General features: G+C 46.7%; 1 protein-coding gene across 1 annotated transcript in view; it reads left to right on the top strand.

The window, feature by feature from the left end:
- FOXK2 (forkhead box K2) overlaps positions 1–23,115 on the top strand; it is a 50,844-nt gene that overhangs the window by 14,798 nt on the left and 12,931 nt on the right. The window contains exons 2-8 of the mRNA XM_018065397.1: positions 8,887–9,081; positions 11,718–11,865; positions 14,260–14,406; positions 19,355–19,548; positions 20,310–20,485; positions 21,583–21,879; positions 22,094–22,303. Coding sequence (XP_017920886.1) covers positions 8,887–9,081; positions 11,718–11,865; positions 14,260–14,406; positions 19,355–19,548; positions 20,310–20,485; positions 21,583–21,879; positions 22,094–22,303 — 1,367 coding nt within the window. The remainder of the gene's footprint in view (positions 1–8,886; positions 9,082–11,717; positions 11,866–14,259; positions 14,407–19,354; positions 19,549–20,309; positions 20,486–21,582; positions 21,880–22,093; positions 22,304–23,115) is intronic.

Here is a 23,115-nt window from a genome sequence, read left to right as displayed (position 1 = left end):
TTGCCAGCCCTTGATTTGTCAGTTTTTTAATACTAGCCATTCCGTGGATGTGCAGTGGTATCATGGTCTTTGATTTGCATTACTAATGATGTTGAACATCTCTTGATGTGCTTGTTACCCATTCCTGTATCTTCTTCAGTGAATTTCTCTTTGATCATTTTTAATGGGTTTGTGTTTTTATTTTAAGAATTCTTTGTATATCCTAAACACAAGTCAGCTGTAAATTGTGTGTATTGGGAATATTTCTCTGATTCTGTCCCTTTCCTTTTCATTTCTTGATTATATATTATTCATATTTTGACTCCTGCTTAATTTTTCACTTAGAAGCATGCAATCAAAAATATTTGGAGGCTGTTGCTTTTCTGCACTGGCAAAAGAAATTGCTGTGAACTGGGGAGAGGAAGGAGGGAGCCCAGGCCCTGTGCACGGCTCTGCTTATGAGTTTTATCTTAGTGAGGTGTCTGTTGGAGAGCCTGCTTTGGTTTCGTGTGAATGTTATTTGGCAAGTTTGGGGTCATCTCAGTAGTCCTACCTCAGAGGAGTAACCGCTTCTCTGAGCTCCTGCCGTATGGTTAGTGTGCCTGTCTGCTGCTACTGTCAGTGACGTGGCCGGAGGGCCAAGCCATCTGCACTCAGAGCGTGGATGTGGTGACTTGTGATCCAGGTGAGAGCAGGCTTGTGGGATTACGTCTATATTGGTGGAAATCTTTGTTAGTCTAGAACATGTTTTGAATAACTGGAAATTAAAGTAGAATTTGTACTTTTTTTTTTTTTTTTTTGTCAAACTGCTGGAAGCACAAAGCATCACATTGGCTACACTGATATTCCAATACTACCCCCACCCTCAGCCTGGCATCAGGATTTTAAATGGATGTGCTCCTGAGTCAGCCTCCCCTAAACAGCAAATTGCCCCTCAGAGTAGTAGATAAGGCAGTTCTTTCCAGTGCCTTCATTAATGGAATCACACTGCAACAAATGGCCAACAGACAAAATTTTTCTCCAAGCCAAAGAAAAACTCAGAAGCAGTTGTGAAGGTGCTTGTCACATGTGTTGCTGGAAAACCCGACACCAGCCCTCTAAATTGGGTCAGGAATGCTTCTGGAATCAAGCCTTCCTGGTCTGTGGGTACAGAGGCAGATCTGCCTATGGAAATGTACCATTTCCCAGGATACTAGTACCTTAGGGTACAAGCCCAGCTCCATACTATATGGGGTCCAGTGCAAAATGAAACTGTGGATTAAGAATGCTGCAAAAATCTATAAGGATGTATTGTACAGCAGAGAGAATATAGCCAATATTTTATAATAACCGTAAATGGAACCTGTCTTTAAAAATTGTGAATCACTGTGTCATTCACTTGAAACTTAAGTAATACTGTACACCTCAATTTTTTTAAAAAAGCTGCAAAAGCTTTTCATTTCTTCTGTAGTTTCTCTCAACCTGCTGTGGTATTTTTGTTATTTGACACCAGGCTTTTTTAGGTGGAAGTGTACTCGTGGGGCAAGTGCAGACTCTCCCAGGAGCCCAAGGTGCCCCTGTCCAGGACTTCTTGGACAGTGGGTGTTCGTGGAGGGGAAGGGGTTGCAAGAGGCAAGATGTGTGTGAGCTGAGCTTCCAAGCCCACAGCTGCGGTCCATTGACCTGTTGGGCCTCACTTACATAACACAGACTTAGGTAATGGCTAAGGAGATTACCAGGTGCTGGCTACAAAATTCAGCCTTACATGTGGGCCCTTCTGAGCACAGCTCCCCTTTACTCGCTAACGACCCACATGTCCACAGTGCCCCTGTCTACTCACGTGCTGTGTGGTTTCCAAGTCACCTCAAGGCTAAACATGGAGTGAAAGTTCTTTACTCAAAGATGAAACTCACAGGCCAGGACCTGAACTCGGGTTGCAGGTGTCTTACAGAATCAGGCTTTTGAGGCTCCGGCTAGAAACTCATGCTAAACCCAACAAAACCTACAATAGTGTGAGCTCCTTTAATAAAAACACCATTGTGTTTCATGAATTTTCATAGAATGTTTCCGTGTTTGTCAGGGTAAGAAGTCACGCTGAGGTAATAGTAGGTGTTGCTTGAGGTTTACTGCTGAGGTCCAGCAAAAAAACGCATGGACTGTTTAGGGTTCCAGGCTCCTCCCAGTATGGTCTTCATCGTCCTTACCCATCTTAAACTGGGTCAGGTTCTTGACCTGTGACTTGCTCTCTTTGATGAGTGGACACTGGCCTCCCAAAGCCACTTCCTCTGAGGGAAGCCCTCTCATGAGCTGGTGAGCTGCCACTCCACACATCCTCTTCTGGGATGAAGGGAGTGCCTGCTAGGCTCTGGGTGGCCCATTCAGACCCATGTGGTGGCAGCTCAGGGTGACCAGCGGGCAGGACTGACTGGTTGTGTGGACATGTTGCTCCTGGAGCTACAGAAAAGGCAGCCTGGGGTGGGCGGTGGTTTATCAGTCACTGACAAATATGACTGTTAAGGGCCACAGTCTATTAAAGGTTGTAGTAAAAGTTTCAATCTTTCTGTTACAAATTAGAGGAAACTAGTAGAAGAGAATGATGAAAACGTATACATGGGTCCATTTAAAGTGCCTTTTTGGCTAAGCCTTCGTAGGGCTTGGAAAGAAGAGGAGGAATTTTTCTTCCAGTTTTGCAAAAGATAAAGAGGCATGGCTTGTCATAGCTGAGTTGGGACTGGAGCACATGGTCAAAACTCCCATGATAGGGTTCCTTCTTCAAGGTGATGCTTGCTTGAGTTCTGAAGGCTGTTCTCTAATACCAGACTTGCGAGCTGAATTTTTTAGGCTCCTTCTGTGATGTTGTGAATGTACCCTCTTAACCACTGAGGACAGCAAGTGTGTCTCTGTCTAGGTTCAGGAAGCGCTGGTTGGATGCCCCCTCTGGGATTGTGGGGAATGGGCACCTCAAAGGCCATGTGTCCACTTACACAGCCTGTTCCTCATCCACCCCATCTGTCTGCACCTCAGTAACTGGTAGCAACGCTCCCTCAGTCAGAAGCCAGACTGCGAAGCTAGTTGTCCTGCGGTCTCCTCCCCTGGGTGCTGCACACGTGGGTTTGTCAGCAGGGCCGTTTCTATTTCCGTCTCCCAAGCCAATCAGACCTCATCTCCTCTCTGTCCTCACAGATCCTTGCGGTGTGAACACCACACACCTCGGCTGCTTAGAAACCTCCTCACTCATTTCCTTACTTCCCCCCACCTCCTGATCCACCCTTGGGTGTAACTGATCCTGCTGCCCTCCTCCTTGGCAGTCACTTCTGTCCACCCTGTGTGACACATTATTTTTATTATCACAGTCTTTCCTTTGCCAATCCTGAGATTAAAGGATCGGATTCTCTTCCTCTTCATAGTAGAGTCTCATTGTCAGCTGTCGTAGGTGAGTGACAGAGTAACTGGCCTCTTACTTCTTCCCTTGGAGAGCAGTTCAGTTGATGTCTCTGTGGCCAGTTGCATAGCTAGAAGGACTTGAAATGATCTTTTCCAGATGTCTCTTGGGATTGCTGACACTAAGGAGGTGATGTTGTGTGAGGAGGGTTCTCGCTGGGGCCCCTCCTGCCCATTGACTGCAGGCGTGGCCACAGGACTCATTTATTCTGTCTGTCTGGAAACCATCGGTGTCCTCAGTGAGATCATTGCATCGGCCTGGACCCCAGAGTGAGGGAAAAGTGGCGCAGAGTAGCCGTGTTTATCGAGTGGGTGGATGGCAAAAGCTGGACCCAGCCCTTTGGTGTGAGTAGCAGAGAGCCGGGGCCGTTTGCAGCACAGCTGGGCCTGGGTGATGTTTCGTAACTATCACAAGATTATTCTTGGGATTTGATGGGATTCTGAACTGCATAGAAGAGAGCTAATGACGAGGGTGTATCCCAGAACCGGGCTATCAGACCAACCATGGAGAAGGTCCAATCTGACAGAAGAATGGGTGGTTTCCACGCTCTTTATGTCTGTGCTCACCTTGTCATGGACAGTGTGCACAGCCTAGCCTGGCACGGGCCCAGTGACACCTGGGGTGATCTGTCAAGCTTTGCATTGGATGTTGTGGAAGTTTCCAAATTTTTTATTTTTTTGAAATTATGTAGATTTATTAAAAAGTTGCAAAAATAGAACAAATATTCTCATTTTTCCAGATTCCCCAAATATTAACATTGACCACATTTGCTTCATTGCTGTATTTTTTCCCTGAAATTTTTGAGAATAAGCTACATATATGATGCATTTTTACCTCTGAAATATTTCCATGTCTATTTCCTAAAAAATTCTCTTCCATAACTATCGCCCAGGTACTGACACCACTTAGCACTGATACAGCACTTGACCGTAACTGGACGTAGCAGTTGTTTACTGACGCCCATTTTCTAGACTCAGGTCACCTATGCCTTGAACTTTCCTCTCATTTGTGACTGTTCCTCAGCCTGTGTCTTCTGTGAATTCATGTTTTAGAAGAGGATGGGCTAGTTGTTTTGTAGAATGCTTGTCTGATGTTTCCTCTTGGTGAGATTCAGATTTGTTATTTCGGCAGGAAATCCAGAGGTGAGGCTCTGTCTCCTCAGCCCTGTGGCGGGGGCAGTCTTCCTGCTTTGTGCCATGGCCCATGGGGGTGGCATCTGTAGACCTTTGCCCATTAAACTCCCTAAAATACTCTGAAAACCGAGGGACTCCAGAGTTATCCTCATAACGACTGTCTGAGTTGCATTCAGACATGTTTTTTGAAATAGCTAGAAATGGAACCCTCTTGTAGGGAGATTTTTTTCCCAACTTAGAATGTGTGTCTATCTGAGTAGTTAATCTGTGCCACAAGAAAGGATGGCAGGAGGCTGGGGAACACGGTGGCTGTCCCCCTGGGGCTTGCAGTCACTGTTAGTTAGCGTCAAGGTGGAACGCTGCTCTGCTCTGCTCCTTTCCCAGCGGCGCTGTGGGGCTGGACCGCTGCTCCCGCCTGTCTTATCCTTTGTGGGGTAAAGAGCGTGGGAACCACCCTCTCCCTGAGACCAGCTCCACCTCTGAAATGGCCCAACTGGACTTGGTTGTAGGGAATAGTTTGGCTGATTGGTTAATTGTTTAAACTTGCTTTGCATAGAGATATCACTAAATTTGACTTTCTATTTGGTTGGAGATTTCAATGTGGCTAATTTCTGTCTAGCTATATGATGTTAGTATTAAGTATTTGCAGCAAGGCCTGGCTTTGTACATAAAGAACAGATTTTCAGAATCCTTAGAGCTTCTTTGTGAATCAGGAAATTCAGATCTCTGGACCCAAGCCATTGGCTCGTGTGTCTCATTTGTAAGAATTTCCACTCCAAGAAAGATGCCTGTCACCAAATACAGGAGACTAAGAGAGAGGTGGAGAGAAGGGTATTTGCAACTCTGAATCCATATTAAAATTGTTAATATTTATTCAAGTAAAAGAAACTTAGTTTTTATCAGGTCCTTGCCTAAGTTTGAAACCATCAGCTGTTGTGTTGCTTCAGTTTTGATTTGTGACTCGAGGTGTGTGCCTTTTCAGTATCTGGTCAGATTTTGCTCAGTGCCTGCTCGGTTTTTGCTTAGGGGGTTGTGGTTCTGCTTTCTGCTGTCTGGCTTTTCTTATTGTTTGTTTTAAAATCTTTCCCTGAGACTTCCCTGGTGGTCCAGTTGGTTAAAGATTCGCCTGCTTTCCCATGCAGGGGACCCATGCTCCATCCCTGGTTGGGGAACTGAGATGCCACATGCCCACAGGGCAGCTAAGCCCAAGCACCACAACTTCAGAGCCCACACGGAGTTTATTACAGATCTTTTAGGAACAATTAAAATGTTTTTATGGAGAAGGCAATGGCAACCCACTCCAGTACTCTTGCCTGGAAAATCCCATGGACAGAGGAGGCTGATAGGCTGCAGTCCATGGGGTCGCTAAGAGTCGCATGACTGAGCGATTTCACTTTAACTTTTCACTTTCATGCATTGGAGAAGGAAACGGCAACCCACTCCAGTGTCCTTGCCTGCAGAATCCCAGGGACAGAGGAGCCTGGTGGGCTGCCGTCTATGCAGTCGCACAGAGTCGGACACGACTGAAGTGACTTAGCAGCAGCAGCAGCAAAGTGTTTTTAAAGAGCACACGGTGTTAGGTATAGTGATGGTACAAAGCAGCGTGAGACACGGATAGCATGCTCTTAATTTTCCAAATCAGTATAGTATCTTACAGGCTCTTAAACTCTTAGATGACCTGAAGTGCTTCATGGGAACAAGGACCAGCGTGCCCAGACGTAAACAACCTCTGGTGGTGGTGTGGGGCAGACAGAGTGCTGATACTCACCTTGTTTTGTCTGCTGTTTTAATGTTTTGCTGCTCTTTTTTCTTTTGTGACACAATTAATTAAAGTTATCCCATTATTTTTTATTTCTGACTTAGAAAAGTCAAGCAGTGGCTTTTCGCATCCCCTAAAGGGGAACAAGGATGTGTTCACTAACTGAATGCCAAAGAACTCAAAAAACATTTTGAAGTACTTGGCTTTGAATGTAACCAACATAGAAAAATCAGTTACAATTATAACGTGAGTACCCATAGTAAAATGGACTGTGAACCCCCTGACATTACCAACATTTTATCAATCTCTGTATCCATCTACAGATGGCTTTTTAAAAAATTTTTTTAAAGAAAATCTCTTTATTGAAGCATACTGCATGTACAGAAAAGTGTATGCTTCATACGTCTATAGTATAACTCAATGATTTTTCACTAATAGGAACTCACTCATGTAATCAGAACCCAGATTAAAAAATAGAAAGTTACCAGACTACCTGGGTAGCTTTTAATTGTGATTCATGGCTTACACACATGAGAAGTAGTTCATGTTTGGATATAAACAAAAATACCATTTTCACCTGTCAGGTGGGATTTGGGTTGATGGCAGCGTCCACTGATGGCTAGGACACTCTCACATGCTGTTTGTCAGAGGTTGTTGGCAGGTGGCCTGATGGTACTTTGTGTCACTTTAGATGCTCTGTGTGTCCTTGGAGCCTGAGGTTTACAGATGATACCCATGCTGAGGAGATGATGGTTGTCTTAACTGAGGACTTTGGGAATAGGATACAAAGGAAGGAAGTCCTCCGTGTGATGCTGCTTGCCCTGAAGGCAGCACTCTGTCCGTCTGTGCAACGGACCCTGTGGGTGGTGACACTGAGGGAACACACACGTGCCAGGGACCAGCGTGGAGTGTGTGGTCCTGTCTTATGAAAAGCAGAAATAAACCCCTGGGGACATGTAGGTGGCCCAGTCCCATTCTCACATCCCTGCGCTGGAATTGCGCACAGGGCTGTGTTGCTTCCACGGCGTGTGGAGGACAGGCTGGTGCATGTGCTGCTCCGGGCTGGGCTTCCGTGAGTTCCTGGGTGACAATGAAGCAAACAGCACAGTGGATGGTGACTGTCCAGCTGTAGGAAAAGCAAGTTTTGACATCTTACAGTGCGGCTGAAGGTAGCTTGGTTTTTTGATAAACATTTGAATGTGAGAAGCGTCTGACTTAATCCTCATGGCACTCGTGGAGGGAGATGCTGTCATCTGTTCTGTGGATGAGGAAACAAGCACAGCCAGGTAACTGCTCTGCAGGATCGGAAGCCCTCCTGCTGGTGAAAATGCTTGGTCTCACAGCCGGCCTTCTTGGTGAGCAGGGACCATTGCCTGAGGGTGGGGCTCAGGAGCCTCATAGGGGAGGAGAGGGAGGAGACTGTTACGTGTGTTGTATTACAAGTTAAGGCCAGTAAGAGTCTTCATGCCCTTCTTTTCTAGGCCTGGAGTTGATTATTCGAATCTCATGTTAGCAACAAAGAGGCAGTTGTGGGCTTACCATTTATTGATTTATTCATGTGATTTGCTTATTTTAATTACATTTCTAATGTATCAAATGGGGGCACTTTTTCACTAATTCAACAAGTGTGCACTGAGGCCCTTCTCTGCATTTATCAGGGTCTCTTTTGGTCTCTGGATTATAGCAGGGAACCCTGCAGGCAAGGACTTTGTTCCAGTGGAGCTTGTATCCTATTGGGTGACAACAAGCAGAAATGGGGTAACATAGAGTCAAGTGGCCAGAGTGAAATGAACAAGGCAGCAAGGGGAGGGTGCAGGGCGATCAGGAAACCCTTGGATAGGTGACTGAGGGGTCGAAGGGGGCCCCTGGGTAGTGAACGAGGGGAAGAACAGACAAGAGGCTGCAATGTGGGGTCTGACCCGGGGTGGGGTCCCTGGAGCACTGAAGTGGAGGAAGGGCAGCACCCATGGGACCTCATGTGAGGGGGACCTCAAGAGAGACAGGGCTGTGCCTGAGGGCAGGAGAATCAGAGTCTGGCTTTTTTCTATCTTTGAACACCACATGCAGATCTTGGCTGCAGACAGACCAGGGTGGGAACCTAAGAGAAGGGCTGGGCAGAAGATGTCCTCGGAGGTCGGCAGCAGGTGAAAGGTGGACCCGGGGCTCCTCCTTCTCGTGACGGGGCCATCCATGGCCTGTGGGTGAGCAGCATTCCTGCCTGGCCTTCCTCACTCCATGGCTGGGGCTCGTCTCCCGATCCTGAGCCTGTCTCAGACTCTGCCTGGTGCAGATTAAGTGGTATTTGAGTATTTTTTGAATCTGCTCTACCATTTTTTCCCCTATTGGGCTGGTCTAAATGAGGCTTTTGCTTACTAGTGTTTTTAAGTCATGAGACGATGTCTCCGTGTGGCATCATGTGTTAAGCAACCTGTAACACTTGAGGTGAGGTTGAAATGGGCTTCTCGCTGATTCTTCAGCGCAAGTCGAGGCTCCAGCATGTTTGGGGACACGTGGGCTCTGTCCCTTGCTGTGGGTGGGGCATCCTGCCCCACCGCTTGGCAGACAGGTGCTGACAGTTGGCTTTTCTTTTTTAGGTGCACGTTCAGGTTTCCGAGCACAAACATCAAGATCACGTTCACTGCCCTGTCCAGCGAGAAGAGGGAGAAACAGGAGGCGCCCGAGTCCCCGGTGAAGCCTGTGCAGGCTCACATCTCGCCGCTGACCATCAACATTCCAGACACCATGGCCCACCTCATCAGCCCCCTCCCCTCCCCCACAGGAACCATCAGGTATACAGCAGCTTCCATGGGGATGGGAGTCCCCATAGTGTCAGGGTGTGAGTGTGGACACGACCCTGTCCAGGTTTCAGGCCTTGCCTCTTGCTCTGGGACGTTCAGAAGCCATCATGCATCACAGTAGTGGACGGTAGTGTATAGTGATGACACCTTCCTTCCCAGGCACTGACCTGCATGGAGAGAGAGATGTTGAGGCACTTAAGATATCGTTTAGTTTCTGAACACCACTTACTCTCGGTTTCTTGCATGTGAAACACAGTTCCCAAATGTTCCTGGTTTTCACTTGTGGATTATTTTATTTGAGTGTAAGTTTAGGAATAGGTGATTTGTGGTGTTGGTCTAAAGTGTGAGTCATGTTTTCAATTGCATTTTGGTTTGATACCAAGAGTATCTTGATTTGCCGCAACTTTATGTAAATTCTGATCACTTACAGTTTGGATTTCTGAGTTTGACCTCAGTAAGGTGACAAACTTGTGTTTGTCCTAATGTTTGTTCCAAGAGTGTCAGGAAGTAGAGAATGGTGCCTTCCGGGCCTGCTCTTCACCATGGAATCCAGTGCAACATGGTTACGTTGTGCTGAGCTTTCAAGGGGCAGTAGCTGAGGGTCAGGTCAGGAATCACCCAGGACCTGCAGATGAGACCCTGGGATAAGGCTCAGATGGTCAGTCTTCTTCCGTTCGGTTAGAAGAGTGAAGTATGTATTCAGGCATCTTCTTCAGTGTGAGTAGTATTAGACTTCGGTGCAGATGAACACACTTGCTTCTCCTGCGAGCCTAGCTCCTGCTGTCCACAGGGCCTGGCTGGGAGGCAGAGAAGACATTGCTTGCCTTGTCCATTGTGGCTGACCCCACATGTAGCTGAGTGAGGAGGGTACAGACGGAATGCTACAGCTCTGAGTTGTAGCTTTCCGTCAAACACTTCTGTTTCTTACCTTGAAAACCAGCATGGACAGAAAGGTATCCCTCTGGAAAGGCCTCTGGAGAAAGTGTCAGGTAGACTGGCTGCTCGGCTCCGTGTGAGTGCAGCTGCTGTTGGTTGGGCCCCTTCTCTGCCCCTGCCACAGCCACTCTGCTGAGGATGCTGCCTCTGTCTCGCCCACTTAGTTGAATTTGTCTCTGTTTGACTAGATGGATCAGGTAGTAAGTGTGGCAGTGACTAGGCAAATATCAGCAGCTGCATGGCCAGATTTTTATTCAGCATTGCATGAAAAATGTGCAGAATTCATGGAGGAAGAGGAGAACGCCCCTGTGTACCCACATGGGACAGCGGCCCACAGTGGAAGCAGCAGCCTTGAGGTCAGGCCACTGACACACGGCCCATAGGCACTCAAGGAACCGGAGGTTGTTGGAAACCTCAGAGTTTGGATCCGCTCCTGACCCAACCTCTCCTCACCTCCTGGCCTGTGTTCATCCTGTATTCCTTGCTCATCTTCACCCCACGGCCCTCCACCAGCTTTGAGCAGCACAGCGTCTCTCCTGCTGAGATGACTCATAGGGGAACCCACCACCGCCCAGCCAGGGGGACAAGTCACCTGCCCCGTGTTGACCTTTCTGAAATGTTAGCTCGTTTTAAGATCATAGAGCGAGAGTTCCGTGCTTGTGGTTCTGCCGTCTGCCTTGTCCTCTCTCTTCAGTGCTTTGAGTTGTCCTGGCGTGCAGTACACTCTTGTTTGGAGGGTGAGTGCATGTACTGACGGTGCGTACTCTTGGTAGGGAGGCCAGTAGTGCTGCAGAGGGCACCAGGCAGTAGTGTGTTGCTCCACCTTCTGGCCCATTCCTTTCTAGTTCAGTTTTCAAGGGTAACTACTGTTTCTTAAGTATTTTTTCCAGAAATTTCTTAAACATTTTCAATACTTATTTTTTATCCAAAGTACAAATGAGAGCTAAATATATACACTGTTCTATAACTTACTGGATTTTTGAAACACTCTTTTCTTGGCATCCTTCCATTTCAGTAGCTTGTTCTGTCTGTAAAGTATAATAATACTGTACAGAAAAGGGAGCATAAATTAAATACGTAACTTGGTGAATTTACAAATGAAGTGTCTTCTAATCAGCAAAGATCAAAAATCAAAACATTCTCAGTGTCATGGGCCAGCCCTACCTCATGAAAAAAAAAAAGTGCATTTTTAATAGCAGGTTTCTGTTTCGGGTTTCTGTGTGTTTCCTGTGAGCCCCTGACAGCCTGCCTGCATGTGTATCTGTGTCTACCACCTCCTTCCCTCTTTGTGTGTCCTGTCTTCAGCCTGGCTGCTGTTCCCTTCTCTCCAAATTTCCCTTGACCTTTCTGGTATAGCTTGGAAGCCATTGTCCTTCGTTGCTGCCTGTCCTCAGCTCCTTGGTGGAGGGGGACGAGCAGAGCGGTGCTCTTTGCTCCTCTTCCAGGCTGAGCCCAAGAGCCGTCACGTATGGCTCTGTGTCCCTGGTAAGTTCCTAAGATGATACGTGTGGAAGCAAATACCTGATTTCTTGGAGTGATCTTAAATTTCACATAGATTAATGAGTCCATTTTTCCAGTGAACCTACTGAAGTTCTTTTACTTTTAAAATTTGTTTTCCTTGAAATAAGAACCAGTTACCGAAATACAGTGTGAGGTATGTTCTGATAGGAACAACCTTTTTTTGTCCACAGTGCTGCGAACTCCTGTCCTTCTAGCCCCCGGGGAGCAGGGTCTTCAGGGTACAAAATGGGCCGTGTGATACCATCTGACCTCAATTTAATGGCCGACAACTCACAGCCGGAAAACGAGAAGGAAGCTTCAGGTGGAGATAGCCCAAAGGTAAATAAATATTTCATAGCTTTGAAACAGAACCCAGGGCCTGTTGGGTAGCAGCTTTCTTCACCTGCATGTCAGGGAACACCCGCCCAGGGCCTTTCGAGAAGTGCCCAATTGCGTGGGTGCGGGGGGATTGCTGAGCGTGTTCTCAGTGCTGGGCTCGCAGAGGTGCATTCTTCTGATCGTTCAGCCCTGGGCCGTCCTCGGTGGCAGCTGTGGGCCCAGGTGCTAGGGGTTTGAACCCTTGGTCCTTATGGGGTCAAGTGCCTGGTGTCCTAGGAAACTGTTCTTGGAGTTCAGTAGTGCTGTCCCAAATGCTGAAGGTTGCACATGTGCATGTCTGAACGTGTATGTGCACACATATGTGCATGAACACACACACCTTGGGGAGGACACATCAGTCCCTTTCGGATGATAATTATTGGATGATTTACAGTAGGACCCTGCCTATTTCTGTTCTTTGCCCCAGTAATGCCCCTTCTAAGACTTCATTTAAGGGAAATGGACAGAAATCTCAAACTAAAGTTCAAACAAAACAGAAAGTTGGAAACAACCTAAATGCCCCTAAATGAAGGAAGGTTGATTAAGTAAGGGGATCTTACATGACACAGTTACTGATATGAAAGTGCTCTTGATAGAACGCTGAGTGAAAAAAGAGAAAACCAGACATAGTGTTACTTTAAGCATGCATTTATATAAAATGTGGTCTATTCATGTAGTAGGGCACGTCACACCCGTGGGAATGGATATGTCGGGGCTGTGCACCATCTGTCTGTCTACAGCAGCCAGGAGCCTCTTGCACAGGGTACTGGGCAGGCGCAGACACGGGGCACTCTCTGTAGGATTCCATTCTTGTCCATTTCCCTGTTTAAAATCAGGCAAAACTAGGTTGTATTGTTTTCAGATACATTCTTAGATGGTAAAACTTAAGTCACAGCTGGGTTCTGATTAGTACAGAATGTCAGGAGAAGTGGTGGCCTTCTGGGAGGTTGAAAGTGGGCAGGGGGCGGGGCAGGGCATGAGGAAGCTTCTGGGATGTGGGCTGTGTTCTCTCGACCTAGCATTGGTTGTACTGTTGGTCACTTTATAAAAATTTGTTTTTGGCTGATACGGATATATTGTGGGCTTTCCTGTCTATTACAGTTTTTTTTTTTTTTAATGGAAATGTATAGAAGAAAGATAAAAAAAGAAACCCACACAGCAGCATAAGCACAGTGAGGAAGGCTTTATGCTCTTGCCTGGTAGGACTCCAGCTCAGTCGCTCCACCATCCCTGTCCTGTAACTCAGGGTGAGCACATTCAGAGGACGGACAGGGCAGTGCCTGGCCCAAGTGCTCAGGAAATGCCAGCTGTTCGAAAGTGAGGTGCTGGGTGATTCAGTCTCTCTGTGCAGAGAACATGCTCCAGCCAGCTGTGTTTCTTTCTAAACAATATCTAAATTGTTTGTTTCTTTATAAGGAGCATCATCTTGAAGGTATTGTTTTGCAGTTTACTGTTTGCATTCAATGTTATGTTTTGTTGATATGTGTAGTTCACAGCCAGAGAGAGGTACACCCTCTCCCCAGTGGGCTTGTGCGTGTGTATGCAGTTCGGAGTCGTCCCAATGGCAAAGAGCCCTGGTGTGTCTGAGTACGCTGGGACCAGGAGTGCCGGCGGCCCTGCACACCTGAGCAGTGCCTGCCCGGATGCCTTGGACCCCGGTGTGGGGACCCCAAGTCTGGCTCCTGGTACTCTCGTCTGCTTGGGTTTTCTTACAAGAGGCGCCCCTTGATGGACTCTTGGTGGTTCTGAGTGGACAGCACTCTCCTGCTTGGGTGTTCAGCGCTCTTGCCCCGTCTCCTTGTGAGCATGAGAGCCCCCACCAGGGCCTGGGAGATAGGCCAGTTCCCACCACTGGCCTGGCCCAGCTCTTCACCTGACCGTGAGATCAACATGATGAGCCTATGGCATGGATCAGCATGCATGCTCTGGACTCTCCTGAGGTCCAGAAATTCTACTGAGTTTTTCCTCATTTTCTTATTCTTTTTGTTTTTGCCCTTTGGACTTTTTCCTTATGTGTTTTTAATGTTCTTTTTTCTGCTGTTCTACATGTCTTCATTTGTTTCCTCCAGATTTTCCAAATGCTTTCCCATCATATTACATCCACCATCACCACTACCACCACCACCATCACCCCACCCCACACACATACAGCCAAACCCAGTCCCTGGGCAGTGACAATACAGAGTCCTAGCCACTGGACAGCCAGGGAATTCTCCCCATCATATATTACTTTTATAGGAAGGAAGACGAGTATTATCATAGAAATGCTTAAAAATGTCAAGAATCCTGAACTTCAGTAAGTTTAATAAAAATTTTGACTGCTTCAATACTCTTTTTTTTTTAACTTTAATACAGGATGATTCAAAGCCACCTTATTCCTATGCACAATTAATCGTACAAGCGATTACAATGGCTCCTGATAAACAACTCACCCTAAATGGAATTTATACGCACATCACAAAAAACTATCCCTACTACAGGACTGCGGACAAGGGCTGGCAGGTAAATCCTTTTCAGTTTGTTATTAAATGTTTCTGTTCCATGTCTTGTATATGCTGGTTGACAGCTGAGAGGGGCACGGAGTGGCTGTGTATGTAGCTGGGGCATAGGTAACGTGAGATGAGTGAGGGTCTCTTGTGCTGAGGAAGGAGGAGTGTCGGACACCTGCTGTTGCCGTGCTCTTTCTAACCTCCTTATTAGCACACGGCACAAGGAACCATGGTTCTGAGGAAACCCCAGCCCTGTTTCTTACTGTCGTGGTCTTCACGGGTGGGAAAGGAATGGGTCGTTTGAGATGTTTCTCTTGGACCAGTGAGGGAGGGAGAGTTAAAAATCCTGCCCATCCTTTACTTTGGCGGTCTTCTGTCTTCCTCATTGACTTCTGAAAACATACATAGCTTTTTGAATTTTGCACAGAGATGGTTTTCAAATTGTTACTGAGGAACCCGTTCTTCAAAAGATGCCTGATGCCTCCTCCAGGTAGCCAGTACACAAAACATGGACACAGTGCTACTCACCTGGGGAGCCTACCTACTTGTTGACTTGTACTTACAGCCTGTTCCTAGGCTGTCTGTGAATCTGGGTCTCCTCAGAGGACATTTGGAAATCGGTGCATAGTATTTCCATTGTTTAGCTTTTTAATTTAGTTTTTCAACCTCTGCATTTTCTTCCTTGTGTTTTTGAAGTGTGGAACAGTAAAAGCGTATCAAAAGAGAGAAGAAATATACATTTACAAATTTTGAATTCATTAAGTAATCAGGAATGGCCACAGAATTCCTTTGAATGTTAATGAGTACATGATTCTTTGACAAGTACATCTGTTGAACCATAACCACAATCAAGTAATCTGGCCAAGGGGTTGGGGAGTAAGCCATTTTCTGTTTAATGGAGGGTAAAGACTTTTTTCTTCTGTCTGCAGATCTATAAACATGTTATGATAAAAATCCTGACTGTTTCCTTTGTAAAGGATCTTTAGTCTGTAAAGGCTACTCTCCTGGGCTAGAGCATCTGTGTCCTGCCCGCCTTCCTGTTCACAGCCAGGTGGCATTTCCTAGTTGGCCATGAAGGAAATGCTGGCTCGGGAAAAACACTTTCATATTCAGCTACCTCCAGGTCCCTTAAGATGATGTACAGTAAGTCCCAACAGTATTTACTGCCATATTTTAATCTGTAACAGTGAGGTTGTGCTTCTAAGAAAGTGTAAAACAAAGGAAGCAGAGGCAGAGAATAGTCTGTGTCCATGGGGCACAGCTTCCTGTGCACGGGCAGGTGAGGTCTCACATAGTGCCCTGTCCAGGAGCTCGGGAGAGGTCCACGCACCTCACTGTGTGTAGAATTTTGATAATTAGAAATGCCAGTGAGCTGGGCTGTAATGGGAGTATTTCTGAAAAACCTGGCCAGACTTGAACATTCTGTTTCCCTCTTGGTTGTATTTCCTGTGCTTTGTAGCATCCATTTATGTGAGAACTGATACTGTGCATTACAAGGTTTTCTTGTTAGAGGCTGAAGGGCAACCTATTCCTGGCCTTAGTCTCCTGGGAAGTGAGTTAGGTCAGGAGGGGCTATGGTCACAGAGAGGTGAGGCCCACGGAGGTGACCCCTAAGCACAGATTGCTGCTGGCTCCTAAACTGACTTCACAGCCTACTTAGAACTGAGAGTTACAAACTGTCATTAACACTTTTTATTGAAACATCTTTTCTGCCCATATAAAGGTCACAAGGATGACTGTGCCTCTTGCCTGTGAAAGGCTGCTCCTGAGACGCTGTGTACCTGCCCTGGTTATTTTAGCGGGAAATGACTTTTCCTGCTCCAGCCTTCTTTAGTTTATGGACGGGCACTCAGATTCCTGTCCTCAGCAGTCCTTGCTCTCCCCAGCAGGCTTGTTTGTGTCCTTTTCTGTCATTGGACTCTGAGCTGCCCATCCTAAGGGACTGCACTTGCAGTCTCTACACAGAAGGCTATTCCTGTTCCCTCTCTCCAGGCTGAAAACAAAAGGAGTTTGCAACCTTGTTTCATAAGAGACCCAGATCCTTTTTCTTTTAAGGGGGAAGAAAAAAACAAAACACCCAGCTGTCAACCAAAACAGCGCATTTTTCAACTGGGGGTTTGCAGACTGCATCCTGCCACCCCCAGTGGGTCAGAGGAGGCGGCAGTGCTGTGCTTCTTAGAGCTTGAATCCTTCCCTCCACCTCAGTTTCTAAGATGACGTGTGTGGACTCTTCCCACTATACTAGTCAGTCCTGAGCACTTAATGGAAGTCCGTGGCTCCTGACTTTATGTATTTTGCAGTCTACCCATGGCAAAGGTTTTTGATTAGTCTGGAGCAAATTTGATGGTAGAGCAAGATGGTCTGAATAATGCCACTAGCTGGGGGATGGCATATTTATCTACTTTGGTTGCCTACTTATGCCAAAATGTTTTACTTTGTTATGACTTATAATTTTACCCTACTCAGAACAGAGGTATTTGTTGTGCCTGAAAAGTTTGAGAATTCTGGTTCTCTTGGCCTCTCAAAGGATCAGAGCTGGTTTCTGAGAGCAGAGGGAGTGACTTGTGCTCAACTGCACCCTGCACATTGGACTCTCCTTTAGAAAGTTCTTCCTGTGAATCTCTTTACAAGCTCTTACTGCGCAGAATGCACACGGGCAAGTGCTCAGTGCTGAGTGGGGCTAGCAGACAGAAGCTGCGTGCCGGGCAGGAAGGCTGGAAGCGCTCAGGGAGGGCAGGGCGACAGGTGCAAGTGGCCGCCCCGTGCCCTCCCCTCCTCAGCTGGGTTCCGGGAAGCAGCCTCTACTGGGGAGAATTTGGAGGAAAGAGAATGTGCAAAGTATTGCAGATCCTTTTCTTCATATTTAGTTTTGAATAATAACCCACCTTTTCTCTGAATACTTCATAACATTCTGAGTCACTAGAATCAAATTAGTGTCGTCTTAATGTGTGTAGCTTGATTTAATCAAATTATGAAGGCCTTTCCTTTCACCTTAGAAATATAATTTCTGTGTATGTGTCAAATATTTCTTAATACCTCTTCGTATTTTCTAGAGTCTTGTTGGCTGGAGAATCACAGGTGACCATTAATTGGGCTCATTTGTCTGTGGGATTGTTGTCAGAGTGGAGGAGAATTTAGGCCCTCTTTTGATGGTGCAGACTGGGTTCAGAACAGAAAATAACAACTCCCTGACCTAAGGGCTGACCATACAGCTTGTGGTGGTGTGAGGGGTAACAGCCGCTGTGTTGCTGACCCTGGTCCTGACTTTTGTCAGTGAGTAGAAGCCCTAGCGCCCCAACCCCTGAAGTGGCGTTTCCTGCCTTCAGATCGCCGCTGAGCTAACCTCCCTTTCTCCTCCTAACAACATGAATGTGAGCCTTCTTCACCCCGTCAGTGCAGTTCCCGCCTTCACGTGGGGCTCAGCACTGCCCTTGTCATGCGTCACTCAGCACGGGCGCTAGGCAGTCTCTTCCGAGCTCCTGTCTGAGTGCCGGCTTCCCGTGGTGCAGCCCAGAACTCTGCACCCTCAAATCCAGTTCACAGTGTGAGTGTCCTCCACTCTCATTTCTGGGCTGGCTTTTCTCATTCTTTCTTCTTAGGATCTGCCTTCTACTCCACACTCAAAAGGTCTGAGTGCAGACAGAGGACTGCTTTCTCTGTCTTGATGGGGACACCAAGAATAGATTAGATTTTCTGGAGGGATTTGCCAGTAGGGCTTGGTTGATTATCAGCCAGACCCTGTAATAGAACATCATAGCAAGTATCTTTGTGGTTATGGAAATATTCTGAATCTAATATAATACATCTCCTTATAAACAGTCTTCACAAATCAGACAGCCTAGCCTGTCCCTTCATCTTGCCAATGAGATGATTGATGTCCATAGGCGTTGGTGGTTTGTCGTGGCCTGTGACTGGTGTGGTTCTTTTTTTTTTTTTGGTGTGGTTCTTGAATAGTCCTGTGACTGGTGCGGTTCTTGAATAGTCCCTTAGATTGGTTGCAAAGTAGTATTTGACTTACTTGGATTTCTGAGCCACCTCTGGCAATTCAGAATTTTAGGTTATGGCTGACAGTTCTATTAGAAAGTTAATTGGAGAACTTAGAAATAATTTTTTGATAACCCAGAATTTTAGTTTGAGTTGAAATTTTAGTAATTTAATCCATTAATTTTCAACTTTAACACTAACATAAGTTCACAAAATGATCTGAATGCGTGACTTCCATCCAGCTTTTCCTGAGCTGTTGGAGGTCTCCAATTTGGGTGCAGCAGAGAGGTCTCCTCGAGTCATCCGTAAACTGTGAGCTGAGTTTTTTGTAATAGAAAGAAGAATGGACCTAGGGATTGAGAAAGTTTCTCCATGTGCTTCATGAGATTATTTTGCAGATCAAAGTATATGGAAGTTCTTTGACTGGAAGATGGTGTCAATAATATTTCTGAAACTTTGGCTCATTTTTTTTTTCTCCTTTGCTAGTTTGCCAAATACCTTATAGCAGATTAATTCATTTTAAAAGCTGTGATGGATTCTATGTTAATTTTGTACTGATAAAAAAAATATTTTAAAGGGATGGCTGTTCTCGACACTGTTCGTCTCCAAAAGGAGAGAGGTCACAGTGATAGCCCTTGATTTCCTACCTGGTAAAAAGGTAGAAGTTGATGCTTTTCCCATTGGAAGTAGCCTCTTTTTGTGTGGTATAGATTTCTCTCCTCTTCTCCATGCCCCAGTTCCCTTCCTTGCCTGCCAGTGCCCACCCTGCCATGCTGTTGACAGTGCCCCATGTCCTCTGTAGAAGCTGCCTGGCAGCCTCTGAGTGGTCATGCCCGCAGCTCCTCCTGCACTTCGGGGAGGGCCGGTTTCTTCCAGCACAGAGCTACAGGACCTTTTCAGGGCACTAAAACTGGGGCACACTTTTATTTCTCAGCAAAGAAATATATGAATTCTACGTATTTTTTTATGTTTCATAGAATTCAATTCGCCACAATCTCTCTCTGAATCGTTATTTCATCAAAGTACCACGTTCCCAGGAAGAACCAGGCAAAGGCTCATTCTGGAGGATAGATCCTGCCTCTGAAAGCAAATTAATAGAGCAGGCTTTTAGGAAAAGACGGCCTAGGGGCGTGCCTTGCTTTAGAACCCCTCTGGGACCGCTCTCGTCTAGGTAAGGAAAAAAGACAAACAAAAAGACCTCTCTTAATGGTCAGTGGATTTACCTTTGATGTATTGGTAAATTTTCCTTTTGAAAATGAAGGAATTACCAAATGCATTATGATTAAATGTTGGGCTGGGGATTTGGGAAAAAAAGAAGTGTTGGATGCCTCTCATGTATTTTTGTTTCTAGTGCTAAAACAATTCAGATTATAAAGTTTTATTTAAATTGTATTCCTGTGTAGCATTGTTGCTTCATTGAATGCATATTGTCAATATGATGAGTCGGCAATATGACGATGCCATGTTGATAGTTTCTTCCTTTTCCTTGGCATGTGAGAAGCTCTTTAAAGCTACATCTTTGCTGTTTCATTTTTAGCTTCATTAATAGTTACTCTGCGTTTTGAAATGAAAAAAGAAATGGCTGTAATGTAAGTCTTGAGACCCAGCCAGCTCCACTTGCAGGCTGCCGGCTCCTGCTGCCTGGCTGTGGGTGGGAGCTGCTTAGAGAGGCAGCCAGTCCTGCCCCATGCTGTGTGGCCCATGCTGGGCGTGGAGCAGCAGCGTCCTGCACACGTTGGCTCTGTCCCAGCCGTGCCAGCCTTGTTGAGTGTCTCAGGGTATAGGCGTCACACAGAAAGTAAGACTTAAGAACTGTAGTTGGTTGGCAGAAGACAAATGACACCCCTTTTTGCAATATACACTTACTAAAAACTACGGGGTAGCTTGAGTGCTTTATTGTAAAAATCCATTGTCTTCTTTTTGGTCGTACAGAAGTGCTCCAGCCTCTCCCAATCATGCTGGAGTGCTGTCTGCTCACTCCAGTGGTGCCCAGACCCCTGAGAGCCTGTCCCGGGAAGGTTCGCCAGCCCCTCTGGAGCCCGAGCCTGGTGCCTCACAGCCCAAACTCGCTGTCATCCAGGAGGCGCGGTTTGCCCAGAGTGCACCAGGTAAGATGCGCAGAGGGCAGGTGTGGTGGGAGAGGGACGGGTCAGATGAGCGTGTGATCCAGAGGCCTTGGAGCCTTTGAGCCTTGTGCCTGATAGGCTCTGAGAAGCTAACTGCACTGTGTTCTGTTTTTTTTTCCTAATCAGTTAACATTCTTTTGTGACTCGTATGTGTAGGTACCTGAAGAATTTTAGAATTAACCTGTTTCTCAATTGTTTCATCATTCATAAGTCTGTGAAAAAGAATTCCCTCAAAAAGAAATAACATAAATTAGACAAAGTAGACACTGTCAGGAAATAAATGTCTATTTAGTAGGTACGTGAATATTTCCTAGTGTACATACAAAGTTGTAATGTGGAATAAAAATGTGTGCCCTGGGGAATTAAAAAAAAAAAAGTAGTGTGAAAATGTGTTCAAGGTAATTCTGTTATGGTTCCTACTTGGTTGGCAAAATGCGCATTTTGATATTTTGGAGTTCCTGGCCATGCTGGCAACAACCCCTGCCAGCCCCCATCTGTAGTTCCTGCTGCTGGAGCCCAAATGCCCAAACCAGAAAGAGCAGAGGCTGGCAGGGCTGCTGGTGGACAGCTCTGTCTCCACGCTTCCTGCTTCTCCACACCTGTCATGAGATGGAGACTTCGATACCAGGGAGCATGGCCCCCTTCTTCAGGCCTCATTGGGCAGCTCCTTCCCATATCCTGTGTTGATGTTTTCTTTTTCATGAGGCGAGAACTGTCGGAAGAAGTGTTGTAAGAAATCTGAACAGGGACATCCCTGGCGGTCCAGGGGTTAAGACTCCACACTTCCACTGCAGGGAGCATGGGTTCGATCACTGGTTGGGGAACTAAGATCCCTCATGCCATAAGGTGTGGCCAAAAAAAAGAAAATCTGAACAAAGCAGAGATTGCATTTTTAGCAGTTAGATATACATTAAGTATCCCCATTAAATATGTCATTTCTTTCATTGTGAATGACTGCATTATTACCAGATGAAAGGGGCCACCTCCTGTTTTCTTAAATCAGCCTGTAGGTTGCAACTGAGGGGTCAGTTAGTTGGTTCGGGATACCTGAGCCTCACCTCCGCTCCCGTCCTCGGCAGGCTCACCTCTGTCTAGTCAGCCCGTCTTAATCGCCGTGCAGCGACCACTGCCACCGACGATCAAGCCTGTCACCTACACTGTCGCCGCCCCTGTGACCACCTCGACTTCCCAGCAGCCCGTGGTGCAGACGGTTCACGTCGTCCACCAGATCCCAGCGGTGTCCGTCACCAGCGTGGCTGGACTGGCCCCAGCAAACACATACACCGTCGCAGGACAGGCTGTGGTCACTCAGGCAGCTGTGCTGGCCCCCCCGAAGGCGGAGCCACAAGAGAATGGAGACCACAGAGAAGTAAAAGGTAAGCGGTAGAGGCAGTCGCTTTGGGCAGTTTTTCAAGCTTTTAAAAACCTGCCAGCCTCGTTCACCTGACCCTTTGCTAACATGTTACGTGACATTATGCTGGAGCAGGGATGTTCGCCACCTGGTTTGCTTTGCTTTAAATTAGTGAGAGTTCTGTAAGCTACCCAGTAATATTAGTTGATGTCATTTTTTTCTCTTTTCTTTGAATTTAGTGAAAGTAGAACCTATCCCTGCGATTAGCCATGCCACATTAGGTGCTGCTGGCCGGATCATTCAGACGTCACAGACCACCCCTGTCCAGACGGTCACCATAGTGCAGCAGGCACCTCTAGGTCAGCACCAGCTTCCAATAAAAACTGTAACACAAAACGGGACTCACGTGGTGCCAATCCCCGCCGCTGTCCACGGCCAGGTGAACAATGGTAAGCAGTGTCCCCCGTGGGTAACTGGGTGCCAGTAACGTGAGTGAAGGTCCTCTGCTCTCCTTTTATGAAGCGTGGTGTTCAAGGTTTTCGTTCTATTACAGTTCTCATTTTTATTTTTTCTGAAGAAATGTTTGCATTTCTAAACTATTGGAAACGGAATAGGAAGTAGCTGGGAAGTAGCTGTGGGAATTGGCTCCCATGTAATTCCCATTGGAGGAGCTATCTGAAGAGGAAAGCGTTTCTAAGTACCTAGAGAGATAAAAACACTCCCGCCTTTCGTAGCCATCTAGGTGTGGCCTGGAAACAGCCTGGCGGCTGGATGGTGGACCCTGACTCCGTACTGCCCCCTGGGGGCATCTCAGCTCACTCCAGAGGCAGTGCCCTCCCCTGCGGCAGGGGCTGCTTGAGAGTATCTGCTGTGCTCTTTGTTCTGAAGGCCCTCAGGAGCCCTGTTGACATGGTTCCACATGGATGTTCTGACATAGATGAGCTTAAGGGAGCTTGGCTTTTAAATCAGAAAACAAGAGAACCTCCTTCCATCCAGTTCCGTGGAGCAGTGTGAAGGGTAGGAGTCTGGCTGGCTATTGAGTCAACTCAAGATTTTTGGGTCCTTGGAGCTTGTATGCAGACATCTTAGCAGTGGGTTTTCACTCAGGTATGTAAAGTGCGTGCTGTCCACATTGTGGGCTGTTGTGATTCAGCTGCAGGACCTAAAGCAGTAGAATCAGAAGCTATAGGTTCTCTGAAAGAGGGCGGGGAACAGAAGGCTTAATTGTGTTGACCTCTGAATCCTTACTGAGCTATTAAGG

This window comes from Capra hircus, chromosome 19, assembly GCF_001704415.2.
Source record: "Capra hircus breed San Clemente chromosome 19, ASM170441v1, whole genome shotgun sequence".
Taxonomy (NCBI): Eukaryota; Metazoa; Chordata; class Mammalia; order Artiodactyla; family Bovidae; genus Capra; species Capra hircus.
The sequence above is the reverse complement of the archived record's forward strand: the minus strand, read 5'-3'. Positions and strand labels throughout refer to the sequence as shown.